Source organism: Saccostrea echinata, unplaced genomic scaffold (genome assembly GCF_033153115.1).
Source record: "Saccostrea echinata isolate AGI-Se365-2 ecotype Australia unplaced genomic scaffold, CSIRO_AGI_Sech_v1 ptg000054l, whole genome shotgun sequence".
In the NCBI taxonomy this organism is placed as follows: domain Eukaryota; kingdom Metazoa; phylum Mollusca; class Bivalvia; order Ostreida; family Ostreidae; genus Saccostrea; species Saccostrea echinata.
Genome location: NW_026889803.1, coordinates 40,940,874 through 40,963,099, shown reverse-complemented (window position 1 = coordinate 40,963,099; position 22,226 = coordinate 40,940,874). Strand labels below are relative to the sequence as shown.

At 35.4% G+C, this 22,226-nt stretch overlaps 1 protein-coding gene across 1 annotated transcript in view; it reads right to left on the bottom strand.

The window, feature by feature from the left end:
- Positions 1-22,226, bottom strand: part of LOC133171988 (uncharacterized) — a 121,251-nt gene that overhangs the window by 70,634 nt on the left and 28,391 nt on the right. Inside the window, exons 63-101 of the mRNA XM_061306781.1 lie at positions 21,315-21,503; positions 20,690-20,914; positions 20,505-20,547; positions 20,225-20,382; positions 19,742-19,915; positions 19,221-19,430; positions 18,928-18,970; positions 17,206-17,375; positions 16,773-16,952; positions 15,953-16,174; positions 15,807-15,849; positions 13,971-14,131; positions 11,634-11,813; positions 11,149-11,404; positions 10,884-11,053; positions 10,496-10,669; positions 10,141-10,390; positions 9,667-9,827; positions 9,366-9,536; positions 7,773-8,025; positions 7,256-7,422; positions 6,936-7,109; positions 6,505-6,766; positions 6,163-6,326; positions 5,780-5,953; positions 5,357-5,618; positions 5,094-5,266; positions 4,830-5,012; positions 4,311-4,566; positions 3,932-4,095; positions 3,327-3,500; positions 2,941-3,193; positions 2,580-2,743; positions 2,172-2,348; positions 1,693-1,954; positions 1,323-1,492; positions 810-983; positions 355-613; positions 56-219 (exon numbers count right to left, since the gene is read on the bottom strand). Coding sequence (XP_061162765.1) covers positions 56-219; positions 355-613; positions 810-983; positions 1,323-1,492; positions 1,693-1,954; positions 2,172-2,348; positions 2,580-2,743; positions 2,941-3,193; positions 3,327-3,500; positions 3,932-4,095; positions 4,311-4,566; positions 4,830-5,012; positions 5,094-5,266; positions 5,357-5,618; positions 5,780-5,953; positions 6,163-6,326; positions 6,505-6,766; positions 6,936-7,109; positions 7,256-7,422; positions 7,773-8,025; positions 9,366-9,536; positions 9,667-9,827; positions 10,141-10,390; positions 10,496-10,669; positions 10,884-11,053; positions 11,149-11,404; positions 11,634-11,813; positions 13,971-14,131; positions 15,807-15,849; positions 15,953-16,174; positions 16,773-16,952; positions 17,206-17,375; positions 18,928-18,970; positions 19,221-19,430; positions 19,742-19,915; positions 20,225-20,382; positions 20,505-20,547; positions 20,690-20,914; positions 21,315-21,503 — 7,209 coding nt within the window. The remainder of the gene's footprint in view (positions 1-55; positions 220-354; positions 614-809; positions 984-1,322; positions 1,493-1,692; positions 1,955-2,171; positions 2,349-2,579; positions 2,744-2,940; positions 3,194-3,326; positions 3,501-3,931; positions 4,096-4,310; positions 4,567-4,829; positions 5,013-5,093; positions 5,267-5,356; positions 5,619-5,779; positions 5,954-6,162; positions 6,327-6,504; positions 6,767-6,935; positions 7,110-7,255; positions 7,423-7,772; positions 8,026-9,365; positions 9,537-9,666; positions 9,828-10,140; positions 10,391-10,495; positions 10,670-10,883; positions 11,054-11,148; positions 11,405-11,633; positions 11,814-13,970; positions 14,132-15,806; positions 15,850-15,952; positions 16,175-16,772; positions 16,953-17,205; positions 17,376-18,927; positions 18,971-19,220; positions 19,431-19,741; positions 19,916-20,224; positions 20,383-20,504; positions 20,548-20,689; positions 20,915-21,314; positions 21,504-22,226) is intronic.

Below are 22,226 nucleotides of genomic sequence, written 5' to 3'. Positions count from 1 at the left end.
TAATGTAATTGATGGAAGAAAAGAAAAGAATTAAAAGATCCTTTCAATTCAATACCTCTAAATGCATATGTTGTATTCCACATTCTATTCATCTTTGGTATCAGAGCATTGGTCAAAATGGGAAGATTTAATTCACAGTCTCCTCCATCCACAAAACAGGCCTGGGCAGTCATGGACACATCAAACATGTTACCATCCACTAGATCACTCACCTTGTATCTGCAATATTTCAGTGGATAATGCATGATACAAACTCATTAAAATGGGTACACCTAATCAGTCCATCAATTGTCTTAATCTTTTGGTTTTTATCCATGTATATGAATCAAATTGAACAAAATCTGTTTAACTTACAGTAATTTGTAAACTCCTTTAACACTCAGGATTTCCTGTGTCCCAAAGTTGTACCCAATCAGAGACTGTCTCCTTGAAATCTTTTCTACATGTGTCCTCATCTCACTGTAGGACTGGTCTAAGGACAGCTGTACCTCAAAGGTCCTGTTCAGGAGGGGGACAAGGACACAACATGTGATGTTGGTACAGGAGGGGGACACAATACAGAGGGCACGGTCAGTCACAGCAGACAGGGAAGTCCGTACACTAGGTGGACAGTCTGAAATGTATAATAATTCTATAAATTTTCACGAAGGAAATGCAATGGATATAAATCTTACTGAGACACAACTATTTCATAAAGAATATGGAATGCAACAAACATAACTGATCTCAGTGAAATTACATCAACAAAGCAATGATGGTAAATGTCTTTGGAAAATTTTTTTTGTTTTAAATTGTCAAGGTTTTCTTACACTGGGTCCATTTGGATGCCACATCACTGTACTGGTCACTTGTCCAGGAGCAGGATGGCTCGAGCTGAAACTGAGCCAGAGAGAGGTCAGACATTAGGTTGTCCACAACAGGGCTGTCTAGAGGCTGGGTATAGGACAATCCCTGACCAGCCAACCAGCTAGAGATGTTGAAGCCTGCAATAAATGTGAGAAGTGACAAACTCCCAGAAACTTAAAGTTGTTTTTGCAAAATTAAATCACTGTTACTTACTAACTTCAAATGAAAACTGTCTACATCATTATAGATAGTATGTAATATCATGGTTTATTAGCAGTTAGATTGTCACTTTAATATTAAAATGTCTGAATTATAAATTAAAATATAGAAAATGAATGTACATGTTGATGAAAAATTCCTTTTTTCTTCTACATTACATGTATATGGAAAAACTATTTCCTAGTTAATAAAGCATAAACAATCATACAGTATTTCTTCAGTTAACTCTTCAAAATTAATGCTTTATGATGACTTACCTGGAGTGACAAAGCCAGGATCCCCACTACAGTTTGGTTTTGGGAGGTAGTAGTTTTTCAGGACAATGATAGACAGGTCACAGTTATCTACCTTGCTGGCTTCCAGGCACACCTCTACCTTCATATCAATCAGGATGTACCCCTCTATGTACAGATCGTACAAAGTGAATCTAAATAATAAAGAAAACATTTTATCCTAGTCATTACTTCTTTCTTAATCAAAATATACTAAAAAAGATGGGCAGTGCAAAGATTACTCATGTTTGATACAAGGTTATTGGGGGAACTGTGACAAAAGAAAGGGAATATTAACATCATATTATAGTAAATATACATGTTTGCAAAAATATTGCATGCACTATAAACTTACTTCATTCTGACCACCCCAAACATCCATATTTCTTCCTGCTGTCCCCACTCATAGTCAAACAGGTCTTTTGAAAAGGTGAGTTTCTCAATGCCCACAGTCATCTTATAATTACAGGGGTCCACCTCCAGTCTGGTGATAAAGGTGGTGCTGAGGGAAGCCACATCTATACAACACTGGAGACCACCACAGGAGGAGTCAATATGACAGGTGATAGGCTGGCCAGACAGAGATGGCAGGGCTGACTTGAGGGATTGGGTACACTCTGTAGAAAAAAAAAGACATGCGTGCTCTCTTATTCAGAATGACTTACATTGTCAATCTTATCAGTTATCACATTCCTGAATATCAAAAACAAAGAGAATGATGGACTTTCTCAATGAACACAAACTTAACTTTTACACTGAATATAAAATCAGAGATCTGTATACTGGTGTTTGGTACAACAAGAAATTTGATAGATTATTTTTTTCTTCTCTCACCATTATTCCAATCATCCACTGCAGGAGTAAATGGTGCTTTGGTATCACTACATTTCTTGTCCTTCCCCAGAATAAATGATGACAGTCCAAGGTCATCCATTAGCTCTGCCAGGAAATTGTCAGACAGACCTGTCCCTGTGATTTTTCTCTCCTCTTTCCATGCAGTGAAGGAGAACGCTGGTGTACAACAAAAATTTTAAGCAATTTCAATTTCTATCCAATGACATCCATGGATCATGAACATGATATTTCTGAACAAAATTAATTTCTGTTTATAATGAACAGTAAAGTAGCTGCTATTTAAATTAAGATTCTCAATGAAAAAGATTGCTAAGAAAGAAATGACACTTCCTGAAGCCCATAAATAAGACATTTGTTTAATGAATGCTTCAATAAACATGTACTTACTTGGATGAAGGAAGTCTGTGGTCCAGTCACACACCTTCTTTGGAAGCTTAGTGTTTGAGAACACAGGGATTTCTAACAGGCAGGGTTTACTGCTCTCAAAACAGATCTTCAGACTGACATTCACCTGGAACTTGTTCTCATTGGGGAAATCATTTATGGAGTACCTAGTCAAAATATACATATTGTATAAATATCGACTAACACTTCAAAACACTTTTTTGATAGAAACATTTAAAGGAGTTCACTGTTAAAAACAGCCCTTTCAAAACTTTTATCAAAGATGGCAAGTATACCAGTTATCTGCCTCAGATAACATCTTTGTAGGTATCATCATTGCATGACAATAAAGGAAATGACTTACTGTAGCCTGACAACTCCATTTAACATGACAGTCTGGGTAGTGCCATAGACATAAGAGTGTAGACTGGTATTGACTATCATCTTCTCTATACCTACGGCCAGTTTGTAGTTACAGTGATCGATGATGAGGAAACTGTGCAGAGATCTACGGATAAATCCCACGTCTGAGCAGCACCTTACACCCGTACAGAAGTCAAAAACATGACAGGTGGTGTTCAAGGCAATGGGACTCAGGGCCACATACTCATCACAGGCTGAAATTAGTAAAATCTTATATAAATGAGACTGGTTTGTAAAATTCTTATTCAAATTGAGCAGCTGGAACCAAGTTATATTCAGTCTGAGTTGTCATAGAAAAAATTATTTACAAAGTTATTTATGAATCACCTTTGTTCCATCCATCAGTGTTTGGGTAAAATGGAATAGATTTCCTGTTGCAACTAGTGTCAGTTAGAAATGGTGCAATGTCCAGGTCATGCAGCAGCTCTGATACAACATAGTTAGGTAGATCAGCTGAATCTGTGTAACCCTTAGTCAACAGCCAGGACTCCAGAGAGAAACCTATCAAATACATGTACATTTATTACATATTTGTCTTGGCATACCTTTTTCTTAAAAAATACAAGTTCCATATCTTTAGTCAGATCATTTTGAGATAGCAAAAGAGAAAATATAAAAATGCTCAAATTACCACATACTATTAAGGTCCTTTACGATAAGAAACAAGGGCAAGAAGAAGAGGGAATGACATTAAAAAGGCAACAATGCAAAGCATCCACAATGCAATAATATGATGGCAATACTGATCTTGCCCTTCCCATTTCCTCGTATTGTAGCACCTTCTCCTTTTCTACAATGCTCCCATGTGTTCCTACACTTAAGCACTGTCACTATTGCTATACCTCTGTTACCCTCACATTGTCAAGCCTCATTTTCTGCCTAAATGGAGAGGTTATGAAGGAGCAAGTGGTCTTATCATAATACTTTATTACCATCAATAGCAAAGCCTCTTGTCCAGTTGCATGTAGGTTTGTTGAGACGATGTTCGTCAAATACCTCTACATGTACCTCACAGGGCCCACTGGAGTTCAGACATATGCTCAAGTTGAATCTAACTCCATACACATTTTCACTCACCAAGTCTGTGATAATGTAGCTATGAAATGAAGATTAAGACCATTACTGATTGAATTAAAGGTCCACTAAATAACTGATTTGTTATTTACCGAGGCTTGTGATTTACATCTGGAGTCTCACTGACACTTAAAACAGTTACTATACATGAATAGCAATAATGTTCAAGAAAACCAGGCATTACAAGAAACACAAACTGGCACAGAACAAATTCACAATCCATAAAAAATAACTTACTCAAGATTGATCAAGCCAAGAAGAGACACATGCATAGAGGTTCCAAACTGATAGTCGACCAGTGTATCATTCCATTGGAGCTTTTCTATACCTACTGTCACCTTACTGCTACAGGTGTCCAGGTAGATATAGGCATCAAACATTTCCTGTAGTGCGTCAGATCTCAAACAACAGTGTACATCTATACAGGATGAGGAGATGGAACAGCGCACCTTGTCACCAAGGGGAGACAAACCTTCAGTTGTTGTGTTACAGCCTAACATGACAGAATACAACAGAATATAATTGCTATTCAAAGGATATATAAAGTTTTAATGGTGAATGAAAAACTGTTGATGTATATATTTGAGTACTCTCTCTAATTTGATTTAAGCATATTTTATCATGAATGAAACATAAAAGGATTGGACAGCAGGCACTGCCTATATAATTCCTCTCCATAAGTACTCTCTCTGTTATCATACAGAAAGACAGATGGAGAAAAAAATCATTCATAAGTAGAGAAGAACAGAGAATTACCATCAGTCCACCCATCAGCATTGGCACCAGAGAAGGTTGGAGAAGTCCAGTCACACCTGTCTGAGGGTTCCCTCACAAAAGATGCCACCCCCAGGTCCTGTAGTAAGAGCTTCACATTGTGTACATCCAGTGGTCCACTGCCAGTTATGCCATGTTGAGATTTCCATGTGGCAAGGGAAAATCCTAAATACATGTGTATCATATGAATAAAACAATCTTTATGCAGTACTTGTCACCTGGTGGGTGAATTATTGTGATACTGACCTGAATCTAAGAAGTCCTTTTTCCTGTTGCAGTCTTCTTTGTTTAAAAGTGAATCCTTGAACACAGAAACTACAGTGTCACATGGCTGTGCAGCCTCAAAGCAGATACTCATGTTCACATTGACCAGGTACTGACCATGTTTCCCTCCAAATGACAAGTCAACTATCACGAAACTGCAAAAAAAGAGTAGTATTTAATGAAGGAAAAAAAAAACTATGTGGATAACAAGAAAATTTGTAATGAATATTATCAAGTTAACTTACTCAATGACTACGAATCCATAAAGATCAAACTGTTCATGTTCTCCAAACTTGTAACCATACAGACTCTGATTGAATCGTAAATTCTCTATTCCCACTTGCAGTGTTTGGTTACAGGGGTTAACCTCTACATAGGCTTCCACAGAAAGACTTAGTCTGGGCACACTAATACAACACTTCACTCCTGTACAAGTCTTAGAAAGGATGCACGTGGACAAACTGCTGTTCATCAGTGGTCTGTTTGTTCCCTCATCATTTGGACACACTGAAATAGAATATAACACACTTTTAGCATATATTTCTTCTTCTGGTACATGATTTGTATCAAAGTTTTTGTGTAAATCCTAAATGAACAATGGACCATTTAAATATAAAAATATGTATCTACTGTTGTGGCTTGCATCATATATCTTCAACACAACTTACATGACCTCCAACCCTGATAAGAGTTTTCATAGTCCCCAGTCATTCCATTACATGAAGGAGACTTCATGTACTTTGAGACTCCGAGAGTGCTGAGAAGACTCGCTACATCACTATGCTGTAGGACAGTGGTACCTGTTAGTCCATGAGAACTCTGCCAGCTGGTGTAGGAGAAGCCTGATTGGGTAAAAAGATTGATTTTAATGACACACTTTGTAATCACATTCTTTTAACAAGGAACATGAAAATAAGTGAAAATATCATATAATCTAAATTAATTACCTAAACTTTTTTGAAGTGCCGTAAATTAAACAGAAGATTACACTGACTTTTTAGTATCAAGTTGATTCCTTTTAGTCATATCCTAATAGAGATTTTTTTCTTACCCAGTTCTATAAATCCTGTGTACCAGGCACACTGTGGTTTTGTAACCAGATAGTTTTTGAGGATAGGTATGACCTGTTGACAGGCTTGACCATCATCAAAGCAGGCACTGACCTTCAGGTCAATCAGAAACTGTCTCTGTCCTGTCAAGTCTGTCACCTTGTATCTGAAGGTCAATTAAGGTACATGTTAACTGATAAAGACCAACTTAATTACAACTGTAATACAAACACTATTATTCATAAGTTGCAAATTTTAATATCAGAATTTTTCTTTGGTATATTTACTGCTCTGTATACTTAAAATAACATCAATGTATTTTGTTAAGTAAAAAATTTGCTTACTCTAAAATGAAGATCTGGCCAATAGTGAATGTTTGAGTGACTCCATACTCAAAGTTGACCAGTGATCTTTGATAGTGAAAATCTTCAATGCCAATATTTAGAGTGTGAGAACAAGGATCAACACTAAAATCATAACCCAAAGTTCTTCCAATTGTTAATATCTCTGAACAGCAGAGGAAATCCTGGCAAGAGGCACCAATTCTACAGTTTGTGTTGGATAGGTTCAGCAGAAAAGGGTTAATATTTTCAGTACAACCAGAATCTGTAGCAAAAATTTCATGCATAATATAAGATTAAGCCTAAATTTTCATAAATACAAATTTATTAAGACCCAGGCTTATTATCTAATCATTTAAGAAATGTTGATCACACCTTTTCTAACGACTAAGTCCAATTTTTAAAATGTGTATCTTTAGGAATGGGAACCCTACCTTTCACAAATCCTGAGGGCAGGGCACCAGTGAATGAGGATCTATCACATGCAGTCTCATTGAAGTATGTCTCTATTCCCAAATGCTCAAGAAATTGCAGGGAAACTTCTGAGGACAATGCTGAGGTAGATGGAGGAAGTCCTCGAGTGATCAGGAAATTTGTGAAGTTGAAACCTGAAAAATTCATTTACCTTGTAAGTATGTTACTTCTTTGATACAAAACATGAATGAACAAAGAAACTTTAACTACCGGTGCATGTATAATTGTACACACTTTCAACATACAAAATAAATTAAGCACTGCCTTGCTATCAGCAAACCTTTTATTGGGTAGGACACATTTTTGAAATCACAGTCAAGAATGGGAATATCAACATCAGTCATTACAGGGAAGTTGAGGTAACATGCTGCTGATGTTTCCAAACAAACACTGATGTTCAGATTAAATCTGTACTTGTTCTCCAAGGTCACATGATCTATTTTGTACCTGAAATATTATCACTCAATTTAAGGTTTACCAAATGCTTCTTTTTTTTAAATATCAAAATAAGAACATTTTTAAAAAGAAATAGCCTTCTGCCACGCGTAACATTTGATAAATTGCAATTGTTCCTTATAAAAATTTTTTTTTATCTTGAACAATTTTTTAAAAAATTTAACACAATATAACAAATTATATTTGCTTGAATTTCATTTTGATTTCCATCTTCTCATAGAAAACTTTCTAATCTGAGAAATATTCCATTTGCATGAGGGAAGCGTTATTCACCTTTACATAATTTCAAAAACACTTGCACTTACTAAGAATTTGAATTAAATTAAAATGTGCATGCTCACCTCAATCTCAACACATTTCCAAGAGTGTACGTTTGCCAAACAGAGAAGTGAAACTCATGGAGTCCAATAGACGACTGCTGTTTCTCAATTTTCAAGAGCAGTTTTCCTTGGCATCTGTCTAGCTTGACCTCTGTCTGAAAGGTCATCCCCAGCATCGCCGCATCTGTACAACAGGTGACCCCTGAGCAGTAGGAAGTCAGCATACAGGAAGTGTGGATGGGAAGAGCTGGTAGTGACACTGGTTGAGAGCATTCTGTAAAATATTTCTGACACCATGAAAACATTTTCTTATAAGGTTTAATGCAATTAAGGATTGGGCAGTGGGCACATTGCTTACATTAGGTCTCTCCTAGACATACATATTAATAAATCAAACTAGAACTGTCCAAAAGGGACAAATACCCCCCGCTGGGTTTTTCAGAGGTGCCACATCACTAATATTTTATGGATCTACGAGGTTTTTAATTTACAATTTTCTGATTAACATTTAGAGTGAAAAAATAATTGCTCATTATATTTTTTTTAATGAATGAAACCAAGGAACAACCTAATAAAACATCAATACCAATACTTTGTAATTACATTGTTTTTTTTAATAGATTGAAAAAATAAATTGCAACTATCTGTCATCTTTTTGAGACATGACATTCTGCAAATTGATTGTTGAAAAAAAAATCAATTAATTACAAAATCAAATCAATCTTGATAACTTTATATCAGATTCATTTTAAAAATGAATGGCTGTCACCAGTAACTATGTACTATGACAGACAATAAATTACAATTAAGAGAATTAAAGAACAGAGATCTTTAAATTCCCAGGAGATATAGATAACACATGCTTGATAAGAGATGCCCTAACAACTTCCCACACTGAACTCATTAATTTATCTCTAACTGGATGATGTCCACTCATTACTGCCAAGGGACAAATGGATTTACACTATCTGCTGTGTAACGTAAAAATTGTTCTTAATACGTGGTGATTTTTTTTGTTTTAATGAATAGTTTTAAGCTGTAGTTCACATTTTTGTACAGATGTTCTAGATTCTGTGTCTCAAACCTTAGAAATAAACTCAAAATGACTAAGTCAATAAAATTAAACAAATTAAAAAAAAACCCTGTAAAATGCAGAAAAATTATCAAATAATGTTGAAAATACCAGGTGTACATCTTCATATGGTAAATAATGAGTGTACAAATTTTTATACAATTCTATGAAATAGTCTTTGAGAAAAGGTCAGGACAAAACCACATAATAAAAATGAAAAAAAAAACACCTGTAAAATGCAGAAAAATTATTCAATCATGATGAAAATACCAGGTGCACACCTTCATATGGTGAATAATAAGTGTACAAATTTTCAGACAAATCTATGCAACAGTTTCTGAGAAATGCTCTGGACAAAATCTTGTCTACAGACAGACGAACATGGTGATTCCAATATACCCCCCTAAACTTCGTTTGCGGGGGGTATAATAAACTTTTAACATTTGTTTTAGTGTGTAGTTTACCCAAAATGTTCTGAAACATTATATCCAAATTTCTCAAAATTCAAAATAAACTAATCACAATATCCAAAAGCATATTACTAGACAAATCCCAATTGTTCTGGTCCACAATGTAGGAGCTTCTGTTACAAGAGGGGTTCATCAGTAGAGCTGACAGCTTGAGGTCCATTTTGAGGTGCTCCACAACCCACTCCTCTAAAGCACCTTCAGCTGAAATCTGGCTGTCATTTAACCACCGAGTCAATGAAAAACCTTAATAGAATAAAAATAATTTTTTTAGTAATTTAATTATCATACTTCTGGAAAAGCATAACATATTTTTAATAAGAAAAAATCAAAAATCTTACACAATTTACATTACAGTAAAAAGTATATACTGTACCATTTATGGCAAACTGATCTTGGGTGCAGTTCACTTTGGAAAACCTGGCATTTTCTAGGAGTCTGATGTCTTTCTGACAGGCCATTCCCTGAACATAGCAAAGTTTCAGCCTCATATATATGGCATACTGGTTCAGTGATATCAGGTCATCTATATTGAATCTGTAATGTAGGGGAATCATCATTACTACTCTAATTATGCCAACTAAAAGAAGTTCATAACATCTCAATAAGCCTTCAACTTTTAAACAATGGCATTCTTTGCACTAAGCAAGACCCCCTACAATGCTCCTCCAATACAAAGTTTTGTCTTTTGGAATTAAACATTTCAGAGATCTGCACAATTTGACACTTTTCTACACTCTGACACCTTGACATTGTCTAAATAACCTTTGCTCAGGTATGATTTAATGAGAAAGCACACTAGATTTTATAATCACTTTAATGCAATGAAGTAGATAACTTGATAACTCACTCCAATATAAGGACCCCAAAGAGCCTGATGATATGAGTGGTTCCATCAGCATAGTCCAGTAAAGGTAGGGTGAAGGTCCTCCTCTCTAGTGTGACCAGCAGCTTCTGGTCACAGGTCAAGATCTGAACTGACATCTGGTAAGACCTGCCAGTCACATCATCATCTAAACAGCAGCTGACTGTGGTACAGTTACTGTCTATGTAACAGTTTGTGTCATTCTCCCACAGTTCTACTGGAACAGCCAGGCAGCCTATGAGAAAAGCACAAGTTAAATTGTATATTATTTTCCCTATCTAAAAATTTTCTTATTTCAGTACACTAGGAAAAAAAAAAGCACAACATTATCAAAACTTACCTGGTTCCACATTCCATCCAGGGGTAGTATCTGGCTGATAGAAGGAACTGTTTCTGTCACAAGTTAGACTGACAAACTCCTCCATCCCTAGCTGTCTCATCAGAGAGTTAGTCTGATCACCATTTAGAGGTATGGTATAACCTTTGCTGGTTAGCCAGGTTCCCAGACTGAACCCTAAAAAAGAAATGCAGATTGTAAATAGTGATCTGTCCTTCAACATGACAATAATGTATTTACACAATGAGCATTGGTTTATTGTTCTTTTGCTTTGTTGCATGTAGGTCTTCAGTCTTATTCATTTCGGTACATAATATCAACTACAAAACAAATTTCATCATTTCAGGATATATTCTGAGAGACATACTCATACATGTAACAAATAACTCACCAGGATTTTCATACTCCAAAGCATAATCACAGGTCTGTTTGGGAAGCACTGCATTTTTCAGAATAACCTTCGAGTACACACAGTTACTAGGCTCAGAGGATTCCAGACAAAGACTCAAGTTCAAGCTCACAACATAAGTTCTTGACAATGGGAAATTCTCAATTAAAAAGCTGAAAAAGAAAAGAGTTAAGGATTTTTCACAAGTATGTCTTTTTTATTTCAATTTCAAAATCACTGCTGCATGGATGACAACATGAGCACATACTCAATTCTTATGATTCCTTGCAGTGTAAAGTTATCCAGCTTGCCAAACTGGTAGTTGTACAGAGTCATATTGTGTTGGTACTTCTCAATGTTCAAACTGAGTACAGAGGAACAGGGATCCATTAGGAGCTGGATGTTGACAGAATGGTTAGCCAGGAAGCTGACATCCACACAACAGTCAATGCTGGAACACTCTGACAAGATTCTACAGGAGACGGACGGGGATAGAGGGGCTGGAGTGGAGGCTTCTCTACACTCTGAATCATATAACGTTCAACATTGTATCACACCTTGTGTCTCATACTGGATTTCTATTTGACTTAAGAAATTTTGATTAATCTCTGAAAATGTTTTTCTGCACAAAAAAATCCTGAATATTAATTGAAATTACAACTGACAAATATTATAAAGAGTGTCGGTAGAAATGACTGTCAAATGACTGTCCAGTAAAATGGAAGTTCATGTAAACAGTACAATCATACACACCATTGTTCCAGCCATTCTCCTGACCGGACCTGTAATCACTGCTGGACCTGCTACACTGGGTGGCATTCTCTAGATAATAAGAGAGTCCTGTCACTGTCTCCAGCTGTCGGGCATCGGACTGGGTGAGGTCTACTCCAGAAGACAATCCTTTACCTCTCAACCAGGACTTCAATGAAAAGTCTGTAAAAGTAAACAAGAGGCCCAAGGTCCTTAACGGTCACCTGAGTATAATACAACAATTTAGAAGTTAAATACACTGATAGATGAAGCATTGTTGCCCTAGCCCCTCCCCCCCCCCCCTCAAGAACCCCCAAAACTGAGGCCATATATTTAAAAATTTTGGAAGAGGCATCCTTGTCTATCATAATCATGCACTTAGTTTGTTTAAATAATCTCCAGTAGCAGAGAAGAAGTTTTTCAAAGAATCAATGCATTTTCACTATATAATCAATAGAGCCCCGCCCTAACACCAGAACCCCTGACCCTGGGGCCATGAAATTCACAATTTTTGAAAAGGCATCCCTATGCATTTAAATAGTCTCCAGTAGCAGAGAAGAAGATTTTCACCGAATCAATGCATTTTCACTATATAATCAATATAGCCCCACCCTAACACCAGAACCCCTGACCCTGGGGCCATGAAATTCACAATTTTTGAAAAGGCATCCTTATGCATCATAACCATGCACTTAGTTTGTTTAAATAATACCCAGGAGCAGAGAAGAAGATTTTCAAAAAATTAAAGCATTTTCACTATATAATCAATAGAGCCCCGCCCTAACACCAGAACCCCTGACCCAGGGGCCATGGCTTTCACAATTCTGGAAGAGGCCCACCTCCTCATCATAACTACGTACTTAGTTACTTTATTAAATACCCAGGAGCAAAGAAGAAGATTTTCAAAGAATTAATGCATTTTCACTATATAATTTATAGAGCCCCGCCCTAACACCAGAACCCCTGACCCTGGGGCCATGAATTTCACAATTTTGGAAGAGGCACTCTTGCTCATCATAACTATGTACTTAGTTCCTTTATTTAATACCCAGGAGCAGAGAAGAAGATTTTCAAAGAATTAATGCATTTTCACTATATAATCAATACAGCCCCGCCCTAACACCAGAACCCCTGACCCTGGGGCCATGAATTTCACAATTTTGGAAGAGGCACTCTTGCTCATCATAACTATGTACTTAGTTCCTTTATTTAATACCCAGGAGCAGAGAAGAAGATTTTCAAAGAATTAATGCATTTTCACTATATAATCAATACAGCCCCGCCCTAACACCAGAACCCCTGACCCTGGGGCCATGAATTTCACAATTTTGGAAGAGGCACTCTTGCTCATCATAACTATGTACATAGTTCCTTTATTTAATACCCAGGAGCAGAGAAGAAGATTTTCAAAGAATTTATGCACTTTCACTATATGATCTATATAGCCCCACCCTGGGGCCAGAACCCCTGACCCTGGGGCCATGAATTTCACAATTTTGGAAGAGGCACTCTTGCTCATCATAACTATGTACTTAGTTCCTTTATTTAATACCCAGGAGCAGAGAAGAAGATTTTCAAAGAATTAATGCATTTTCACTATATAATCAATACAGCCCCGCCCTAACACCAGAACCCCTGACCCTGGGACCATGAATTTCACAATTTTGGAAGAGGCACTCTTGCTCATCATAACTATGTACTTAGTAACTTTATTTAATACCCAGGAGCAGAGAAGAAGATTTTCAAAGAATTTATGCACTTTCACTATATGATCTATATAGCCCCACCCTGGGGCCAGAACCCCTGACCCTGGGGCCATGAATTTCACAATTTTGGTAGAGGGCTCAATGCTTATTACAATGATGCCAACAGTTTGACTGCTTCATGTCCGGGAGTAAAGAAGAAGATTTTTAAAGATTGCATTATTTTTGGTGGTTTTAGCCCCACCCCTCAGGCCCCAGGGGGGCAGGGACCATGAAATTCACAATTTTTGTTCCCCTTCACTCATAGATGCTATATACCAAATTTGGTTGAAATTGGTTGAGCGGTTCTAGAGAAGAAGTTAAAAATGTTCAAAAGTTAACGCACGACGGACGATGACGGACAAAAACAGATAGCAATAGGTCACCTGAGTGACTCAGGTGACCTAATAAAATATCATATCTTTCAAGGTCTCTCATCTACTTTTCTGGAAAGAAATTCACATTCCAACTTTACTGATATTTGCAGATTTTTGAATTTTTTTAAGACACCATATATGCAAGATTGCAAGTTTATTTTAAAACAAATTAAAAGAACTGCAAACATTATCTACTACAATGGAAAATGAGTACACTATACCTGTAAAGAATCCCGTTCCCCATTCACAAGTTGTTTTTGGCACCTTAAAGTTTGTCAAGAGGGTGATGGTGTCTACAGCACAATAGGTCTGCTCATAGCAAATGCGAACATTTGCAGTTATTTGGTAGCTTTTTTCTGTTGTCAAGTCTTCTATGGTAAATCTACACAAAGGTTACCAGAATATGCAAGTTTCAAGATTATCTCCCTTAGTGTGCTCTTTCTTTATGAAGGGAAGTTTTGTTTCAGAGTAAACCGGCAGGTTGGACAGGTTATAAATAATGGAAACATTACATCATCAATATGCCGGTCTATCATAACTGATTGTTGGGATGCACTCTTCAACTCAAATACTACAGAATATAAGTAAAGGCATCAATTTCTTTTTATACCAATAATATTAGAACAAAAGCAAATATCATAAGACTTATCAAACGACGGAAGAGATATGGATCTCTAAAAAATACACATGCATCTTATCATTGCACTTTGGCATTCTGAATGACACACTGACTATTTCCCTTATTATAATTTCAAAGAGCCCACTAACTTTATAGAAAAGGTTTGTACAATCAAAGGAAGCGACTTTTTCACAAAGACTATGACGGTTCTTTTGTTTCGAAGTATCCTAAATGACTGTAGATTTTGTAAGACATGTTTCGTAGAGCTCATTAAAATCACCAAAATCATCACTGCATGACATTATCATCTTTCTATAACATTAAATGAATTTTAAAAGCCCCTAGCCATCGTTCATTTATTTATGCATGTTTGTTTACATCAACAGCCTGTCCCACTTCCATGCTGATGTGGATACTTTTTGCGCCTCTATCATTGGAGAGTTACAATCTTGAAACTTCATGGATTTATCAGCCTATTTTGGGAAATGCCATTTTTGGGGAATTGGGAAAAAATTATCGGCTTTTTGATGAAATTGGGAAAAATTAAAAATGTTGCTTAAATCATGTATTCAGGTGTAATTCATTTAACATTTCAGCATGAACTCTAATTTGGGCAACCAAACAGACAATATATATGATCCAACTTCATACAAGATCAATTATGAATAACAGACTAATAAAAGTAAAATTGACTTCAATGAGTATAAAGTGTTTATACAACTTAGGGTAGTACATGTGCGTATGAGATTCCAATTTAGGTCATTACAGAATCTGTTTCTGGAGAATATATAAATCTCCTGCAAGTATACATTTTCTCAAAGTCCTCTCTTAATATGTATTAATGCATTGAAAATATATTTTTCTATTTGAAATAATGCCTACAGACCTTTCCATACACTCGTAGATCAATTGAGTAGGTAGAAATAACTTAATAAATCTATATAATTACACAATATCACCATTTTCAGAAAAACGGAGGAAATTCGGATTAAAAGTTGGCGATGTTTTTACAGTGTTTTTAAACATGTGTTATGACTGTAGCTTTGCTTAATGACTTAAATAGATGAATATTACAGACAATCTGACAATTTTCCTTGTGTTTTTCCAAGATAATTAAATACAAAAGCATTGTTCACCAATTGGGAAAAAATACTGCCAAATTGGGAAAAACTGAACTCATTTTCAATTGGGAATGGGGCCGAATTTCGGCCCCTGAGAAGGTACTGATAAATCCCTGAACTTGCATATTAATTTTATTCATAAAACAAAAAACACCTCAAAGCGGAGCATTCCATCCAATATTATTTCATTTAAAGAACACAGCTTTTTTCATACACATGTAATGAATTTGCTTATATGGTTGATGAATTTTTTTTAGATTAAAATATTTCAACAATGAAATACCAGTATTATTAAAATTAACATAATGTTTACTTACTCAAATCTCAAGACACTCATAATCCATCTCTTCTCATTAACTCCTGTTAAAAATCAATAACTACATGACTATGCCAAAGAACATCATTTAAAATGGAATTAAAGATGCTGTTATCAACTATTTCATGGTTACTAAAGACATCATACCAAATGTGTAATTGGTGAGAGGGATTTCAATGAAGAGTTTCTCTAGTTGGATAGTGACCAGATGATTACAGTCATCTAGTCTGATGCCCACAGTGAAGTGGTGGTGTAGAATGTGTTGGTCTAATATACAGCAGCTAAATCCTGTACAGTAGGAGGGAATCTGACACCGTGCATGTGAAGGAAGGGTGGGGAAGACAGTAGAGGACAGGTCCTTTGGGCATTCTGAAATAAGGAACAAATGCAGGAAATTAATCATTTGAGAGGGAATGCCAGCAAGTCACAAAGTATGGAAATGAATTCCATTCTTATAGTGTCTAGCATGACCTTCAGTGACCAATATTTACCTTGGTCACAAGAGTCATATCACAACAATCTTAAACCAACCAATAATAAATTAGCTGAACTGCAATAATGATCATAAATAATGATCATTAATTATCATAATAAAAGTTCTAATATGTAAATGCCAAGTGCTACATATCTAGATATACTGACTTCTTATACAGCCACAATGCATCATATTTTGGAAACAAATACCTCAGTGACAAAATTTGAAGTCAAATGAAAATGTACATGCCTGAATAAATATACATATACAAGTATGAACATGTATTATTCCAAGAGATTGAAAAACAACTAAATTCAAGTGAGATATGAAATGATAAGTAAGGATGCCATACATGTAACTGCTGCAATCTTGAACACACTCTTAGCTAGTTTGAAACATTTGTGCAACTTTGGTGTGTGAGATTTTGAAAGCAGAATATAATTTACATATTTTGAAGACCTGGATAAAAGAATCAAAGCTAACAGGATTTACCATTATTCCATCCATACGGGTTGGTTGGTTTGTAGGTATTCATGTCAAAGGAGCAAGGACTTGTCTTTATGTAGGATCTGATTCCCAAATCATCCAGCAACTTGTTCCACTTCTCTGGGGTCAACTCATAGTTTGGAGGTGAGATGAAGTTGTCTGAATACCACTTAGCAATCCTGAAACCTAAATTAAAGGTTTTAATTATTGCTTCTGCTTATGTAGCATTACAAATGGGTTAAAATTAGAATGCTTACTATAGTATCGTGTTATGATTGGAATATTTATATATTTTTAAGTATTTGTACTAATAACTTGCACTGAACCAATAACTCTATATGAAACTATATACATGTACTGGAATATTTTTTCATTATTATTAAGCCAACTAAAAATAACAAATAACCTTCAAATTAATCAATTCTCTGTAAACACATACCTGGCTGTGAGAAGCCAGCCTCCCAGTCACAAATGCGCATAGGAAGCAGGGTGTAGGAGAAAATGTCTGCTGAATATAGACAGAGGTTGTCATCCGAGGCCTCAAAGCAAACTTTCACAGTCAAGGACACATTATATAGCCTGGGCACTGGCAGGTCTGTAACCATGTACCTGTAAAAAGGACGCCAAACACTCTTGAATAATTCAATGTATCCTTTCTTGACCAAATTTTATCAGGATGACTGTATCTACCAAAAGTGACAATTATTTGACTTTGGATGGTCCCCAGAATATACTTTCTGTGCAATAATTTCATTGTTTGCCCCTTAATATAATGAACTGCATTTTTCTCCCCTTTTTAATACTTGGCAATACCTAACATATACTAGCAAAATTGTCAAATAAATACAGACCAAATTTTGAACTGTAACTTCTATGTGATCACATCACTAATTAAAGTAGTAAATTATTAGCCTTAAATCCAACGTTCATGAAAAATAAATCAAGTCTTCATGCAGCTTGTGTTATTACTTTAAGTACAGTACTTTATAGTCAGTATGTTACAATCTAGTCATTAATTTTGACATTTATCATGTTATGATTATTATTTACAGGGTTTTTTTTCTGTCTCTCATTTGCTGTTTATAAAGTGTAATCTAGTAAACATGGTTTTTGCTGTTGTTTTCTTTACATGTTGTTTCTGGTATTTCTCTTTTAATAGGGGATATGGCCTTTCATTTGAAAGAATCCGTACCTTTCATTAGACTTTAATCCCCTTAATCATCCAAACTTTGTAAGTATGGGTAAAATTGGCCCAAAAGTTCTAAAGAAGAAGTTGGAAAATGTAAAAAGTTTACATACACACATACATGCATAAATGGTGCACAAACTTTCATAAGAAACACTCACTTTAGCCTACAGCTCTGGTGAGTAACATTATACAGAAAATTATTTAACAGTTAAAAAAAAAAAAACCCAGGAACATATCCTTAAAATTAAAAGCACAAAGCATTTTACAAAAGTGACATGCAAAAATTCAGTTACCTATGGAGGCCTGTACTGTTAAATGAATGAATTAATAACTAAACTGGTATAAGCATATCAATGTACTAGTATATCACTTTCCCTGTTTAAAATGCATATGCACATAGCATGAAAACTTTACATCCCACATATTGATGGAAAAAACATGCACTCATCATTTCATTATTTCTCTTGATTTCTTTCTTAGAATTGTAATATACAAATGTATTTATTTAAGGAATAACTGTCTAAATTTTTGGATTCATGATGTGATCAATCGAGTGGCTTGCCTGATAATTTGCATAAACGCCGAAGGCGTTTATGCATAAAATTATCACACAAGCCAATCGATTGATCATCGTCATGAATCCAAAAAATCTGACAGTTATTCCTTATATTTACATGCTCCTGATTCTGCAAATTCCCGTGCTAATAGCCCCGCTTCTGTCTCTATTTGTCCCGCCCCGCACGTGATTTTTTTTAACCGCGCCTATCGATGAACCAGTAGATTAATGTAGAAATAAAGTATTTTTACAATTTGTAATTTTATCTCGGACAAAGACATTGGAAATGTAAATATAAGGACATGTATTCATTTTGTGCATGCCACCAGGATTGAAAAACAAAGTGGATTGACAGGTACTGCAATGGTAGTTCTGACGAATATCCAACTTTAAACCAGAAAAATAGCATTACTTACATGACCCGTACAATTCCATTCAGATACAGTTCATTTGTTGTACCTAAAATATCAAATAACATTATACTACTGATTTACTATTGACATGAAAATAGTATTAAAAATAACGTAATGAACTTTATTTTTAGTAACACAAGCATATTATATATATATATATATATATATATATATATATATATATATATATATATATATATATATATATATATATATATATATATATATATATATATATATATACATGTATATATATATATATTGTAAGCAATTAGATATGGAGTAGCCTCCCTTACCCATGGTAATGGTGGCCAGACTGACATTAAAGCTGAACTTCTCGATTCCTACTTGTATGGTCTCAGTACAGGGATCAAGTGACATGGTAACCTCAAATGACTGTTGGAGAAATCCCACCTCAGCACAACAGCTGACAGCAGAGCAAGAATCCTTAATCACACAGTTTACAGGCTCTGTCATGGGGGGTGTATCAACTACCAACTGGCACTCTGAAAAGTTTTAAATTTGAATTTATCTTCTCAGAGTGGTACTTGCAAACATACCAGTTACCACATCACCTTACAACTTTGAAATGATTTAAGGTACAAACTGTCAGCCAAGTGAAGAAGCATTAAAAATGCAATGCTTTATATTAGTGTAATGCTTACATCAGTGCAATGCTTTAAAATAGTGTAAGTTTTACAATAGTGTGATAATTTACAACTGTGTAATACTTTACACTTTATACTTTTGAATTTTGATTTACTTGAACTTTACTAGTCATTATTTTACAATTCAATATTTCAGTACTTTCTGATACCTGATTTCCACCCATTCTGTGAGGGGTTATACATAGCCCCTGACCTCTGACAGCCCACATCCTGCATGAAGTGACCCACTCCTAGAGTTTCCAGGAGTTTCCTAGCTTCCAGTGTTGTCAGATTGGAGCCTGGAGTCAGTCCATTGGAGTTATACCATTGTGTGAGAGAAAATGCTGGAAAATAAATGTAAGTCCTGTTTATTTATAACTGCTTCTTAATGTCTTTATAGTTCAATAAATCACATTCTTCTATGCTAAAGCAGTTTAGATGTGTCTGTATAAGATACAATTCATATAGTACATCCCATGAAAAAGCAATTTCATTATGCTATAAAATCTCGTGGGATTCTATTCAGTGCAAAACATATCCTTATTTCAAATGATTTGCAAAAAATATGAAACAACTTTTGAATTGTCAGTATAAAATCCAGTGACTAGTAAAAACTCTCACCGACCACATTGTGTCACACGATAATGACTTACCTGGGTCTTTGTAAGGAAGATTTCTTTGACATGAAGGAGCAGGTACATGTTTATTGTTAAACACAATTATCTCCCTTGTACAGGCATTGGTCTCGAAACACAGTTTCAGCTTCAGATAGAAAGACACAGTACTGGAACTTACCAAGTCTATCTTAAACCTGACCAAAAAAAATGAACATGGTTATGTTTTGTCTCTTGGGCAGAGGAATAAACTATTATGGCATCACAAATGTATGAATCTTTCAGGTGAAGATATATTCTGGAACTGATTTGTACTCACTCAATTTGAATCAAGTCAGACATTCTGAAATAATCCATTATGCCTGCAGCAAAGAAAAAAATTCAAGAAAATGTTTATCTTGTGAAAATTACAAACAAAATCACAACAACAACAAAAAAAATGAAGATTTATACATTTTTTTAATAATGTCTCTGAATAAGCATGAGTATAATACAATGCAATACCATATGAGTATGAAAACAAGGCTTTCTTTTCTTCCAGTTTTTCTACACTGATTTCCAGGATCTGCTGACAGAGATCTAAATCCAGGGAGAACCGGATGTTCTGTTGAAGTGGATCCTCCACATCCAGACAGCACTCCACGGCTGTACACTTAGACTTCAGGTAACAGTTCATTCTGTCAGCTAGCAGGGAGCTCATCACCAGCAAATTCAGATTACATCCACCGTCTGAAATCATAAAGAGTTTGATTAGCGTTGAACAGTTTTATAATAAACTTAAAAACCAACAATAAATACCTCTTCACTTTTCAAAAATATAACTAATATTTTCTTTTCATATACTCTGATATCATTGTGGGGGATCAATAATCATGACATTCATGGGTCACCCTTATCCACAAATTTACATTCCCATGAACAATAACTGTTCACTTGTTTCAATGAATCTTCTGTTTTCATGTTTTTTACCCACAAAATTTCCTCCCCACAAACCAGTAAAATTTTGGTTGCCAATGACCACTGAGCTCCACAAATTAAAATGATTACACAATTTACTGCATCAATCAACATAAATTTCTTACTTCAATTAATTCATAGATAAAAACTTTTCCTGCCAAGACTCACTGACCTATTTTCCATCCTGACAGACCTGGGGTTTCAGGTTTGTAGGTTGCTGATGACCTGTCACACCTATTTGGGGCAGAGTTCAGGTAATCTGTGACCCCCAGGGACTCCTTCAGAAGGGATAACTGTGTGGGATACAGGGTGGTGCCTGCAGTCAGGGACAGATTACCATACCAGTTGCTCAGCGAGAAACCTAGAGATAGAAGCATACAGTTCATTGAAGTGCAGAATAGAAACCAAGATTATCCACTGATATTAATCTTATAAAAATTTTACTTGCATATTGCTTTACATTTTTGTGTACACAACTTAAAGATGTACAGTTGGCTTTGTTATCTCCAAAACAGTTATCTTGAGTACCAGGAACATGCTGGTGACATTAGAGTCCCTTTTAAATTTTTACTTCTGAAAGCAGGGTTAGAAACTCCCTAAAATTACAACTCGCAGATAATTGCGAGTACCAAGAAAGTGAACTCGCAATTTTATAAGACTACTCGCAATTTTCATAAAAAGTTAAACTTATATAAATTAAATACATGTAACTTAAGGAAAAAGTAACTACTGTACAATACACAAAATACAACTACAGTGTGACTTTTATTTAAATTACTGATTTAAATCAAAAGCATTGTGTTCTGTCATATTATATAATTTTGCTACAGTTTCAATGCAAAAAAATCAACTCGCAAGTTTTTGCGAGTTACCTAATTTTTAACTCGCAATTTGGGAATTCTAACTCGCGTTTTGCGAGTTGTGTATAGTGAATTTCGAACCCTGTGAAAGATGCATTTTGATTGTAACAACACAATTTCAAGGAAATGTGATATCAGAACTTCTATGCTCATTTGCATATTCTGACCCCCCCCCCCCAAGATTAATATAAAGTTGAACTTCATTATCTTGAATACCAGAGATA